This window comes from Pygoscelis adeliae, unplaced genomic scaffold (assembly GCF_000699105.1).
Source record: "Pygoscelis adeliae isolate BGI_AS28 unplaced genomic scaffold, ASM69910v1 Scaffold359, whole genome shotgun sequence".
Taxonomy (NCBI): Eukaryota; Metazoa; Chordata; class Aves; order Sphenisciformes; family Spheniscidae; genus Pygoscelis; species Pygoscelis adeliae.
Genome location: NW_008825553.1, coordinates 1,252,737 through 1,255,598, shown reverse-complemented (window position 1 = coordinate 1,255,598; position 2,862 = coordinate 1,252,737). Strand labels below are relative to the sequence as shown.

The 2,862-nt window shown below is 50.5% G+C and overlaps 1 protein-coding gene across 1 annotated transcript in view; it reads right to left on the bottom strand.

Moving 5' to 3' along the window:
- Positions 1-2,862, bottom strand: part of RNF19B (ring finger protein 19B) — a 9,023-nt gene that overhangs the window by 5,477 nt on the left and 684 nt on the right. The window contains 1 exon segment of the mRNA XM_009332206.1: positions 854-1,059. Within this exon segment, the coding sequence (XP_009330481.1) occupies positions 854-1,059 (206 nt within the window).

Below are 2,862 nucleotides of genomic sequence, written 5' to 3'. Positions count from 1 at the left end.
TCAGGAGCTATTTTTTGCTTGCTGGTTTGTACCGCAGGCTGTGCTAGTATCTATGGTGTCCATTATCAGGGACCTCTAACTGGGGCACGTTGAACATCAACATACCACCAAGCCACCTCTGAACCACCCACGACAGCTCCATTCTAAGTAAGTGTGTTAACACTTTAACTCCTGACACAGAAGGAAAAGCAGGGTGCTTTGTTTGGGGGTAGGGTGGGACTTTATGAAATGGCCTTACTGCCCACTTTCAGAGTCAATACAGTTATTTTTAACAAACACTAACTCAGCAGACACAGCAGCTCCTACCAGGCAGTGTAGGAGTCTGTGGGTTGGCATTTTTTCTGTACCTGACATTACTAGCATCTAACAGTGCACGGAGCAAGGCTCCCCACACTCAGCTAGGCATGAATGCTACTCTTTACAACAGTTGCAGCAGGCAAGTTTGAAGTTGCAAGGCTAAAAAGTGCCTATTTGTTCAGGGTTTAGATCAGCAAGAAGTGAGAACATCCAAGATCAAAACAGCCACAAGCCTAGCTGGGGCGGATGAGGGGAGCTGCCGTGACGTGGAAGGACCCAAAGCACATCATCACCTGCTGATCTGTTTTGCATTCTTGGAGGAGCCCGCCGGATTTGTTCTAACGCACAGAAGAAGGGGAAATGACTCTGAGTTTCACAGCTGTTCTCACCCGTGGCCGCTGGAGACCCTCAGCTGTGCCAGGCAGCCGCGTTCCCCGCAGGGCACTAACACCCCCCCCTGCTTTGACGGGACGGGATTTTGCACACAGGTGGCTCTTTCTCAGCTTCACAGGCGTAACTGCAGCACTGAGTAACCAAAAACCACATGAATCCATACCCGGTCCGGATTCCTGTCCGTAACTGAGGCCTGACGTGTGCTTGGTCCGTACTCGGAGCGTCTGTGCCCTTTGCTGGCGGGCCATGTCGCAGGTTTGGTTGGGATGCCATATCTGCTTGCAGTGATAGCAGAACTCCGTCTGGCAGCCGTCCCTCTCGCAGGTCAGCTTGGGGCAGCTGGCGCAGCCGTAGGCAATAACCGCGTAACTGGAGAAGGAAGACACCAGGTGAATTAGTAAAAGACAAAGTTATCAAGCGACAGTCCAGTGATCCTTTTAATTCAGCCTGCCCAGGGACGGCACGGGAGGCTGTCGCTGCCTGAGCTGATCTGCTCAAAGCACCTGGTTGAAGAGCTCCTGCAGTGAGATCTCAGGCGATGCCGAGCAACACGCGCTTTTACCCCTGGAGCCTGCAGCAACATTGCCCTGCGGGGCAGGTCAGCAGAGCGGGCCATCAGCCCCCTCTCCCATCTCATTTCTTTCATCTTATTTCTGATCGCTGTCCGTACAGCAGCCTGCACGCTAGACAAATTCCTGCTCTCTCCAGTCCTGTGACTTGCATTGCAGGGCCTGAAATTAAGTAGTGCTAACTGGGTTACTTGGGACAGGTACCTTTTACACAGACACCTTACAATACTGAATTCTCTCCTCAATAACTGCTGGCAGTTCTCACTGTCGATTCACACAGACCAGATTTGTCTCGCCCGGTGTGCCCACCTAACAGCTTGCTGTTTCTGCCGATTCAGGCTCCTAGGACAGGCTCCTGCTGCTCCTTCCAGGCACCTGTGGCTAAACACACATACCCTGGTTCCTTAGGACAGGCATACGGGAGGATGCTACATGGCTTGGAGGAGTCTAGGAAAGCTGAGGTTGTCCTGGGCACTTCTATCAACTGAGCGAGTCTAAATAAGTGGAACAACAGGGGTTTCCACGTGCAGCTATCTCAGAAAACAAGCTGTTGTCCATCTCCACAGAATTTCCTTTTTTAAAGAGCAGTGAAGAACAACCCTCTGCCTCCAGAGTAAGCCAGAACTTGAGTAAAACCAACCGAATGTGCAAGAGAGGGAGGCCAGGTCCGACCAGCTCACTTCTTCTGATAGTAGCGCGAGGCTTCCAGAAGGAAGTGCGCTGTGTACGCAAAAGTCTAAGCAGCATCACCAAGCACCGCCACAGGAAAGCTGACTTACAGTCATCTGGGATGAGGTTCTTTCCACTGGCAGGGGCTGAACCGAGCAATTCCAGAAGCGCCTTCCAGTTCTGCGACACCAGTATGGCAAAGGGTATTTTTGTTGATCATCCTCAGTATTTTTGTTAGCGGTCAGAGGAGAATAACTCCTATTTAAGGTTTTATATTTAGAGCTTGTGTAGCTCAAGTTGTATTGCCTCTTCTCAGAGGCAGCAGCGTGAGAACCGATGAATGTGTCATACCACAATGATTCATATCCCGTGGGAGTCTGAGCAACTTCATCCTGCCAGGGTACGACATAATCGCCAAAGAAACAACATCCCTGCGCCGAGCGCAGGGCCGGGAGGCACGACTACAGGGTCTCAGCGTGCATCAACGGCTGCGCGCTCCTGCACGTGAAGCCAATGCTGGAGGAGAGACGGGATACAGATGGCCTGGGGGTTTGGGAGGGACAAACTTGACCCACATTGACTCCTACGCATCTTGTCTAGGGAAGATCCCACTAAGCATCCTTACCCTGCCACTATCATACAGCCAAAGACCCACCCCTGGCAAAAAAAAAACCCAAAACCAAAAAAGCTTCATCTGACCAGCTGTGTTACGACACACTGCTATTTCAAATCATAACAGCAGGCTAGGAAAGCTCAGTGTAATATATTAAGCAACCCCATGCTCCAAATTAACCCTTCACTCGAAACGTAGAGTTTTTCTAAACATTCGAGCAAATCCTATGAGAAATTAAAATCGTCACCATTTATATTTTATTCCTAGAGCTGAAATGACAAATAACATGAAGAAGCCCACAGCTGTGGGGAAACAAACTAC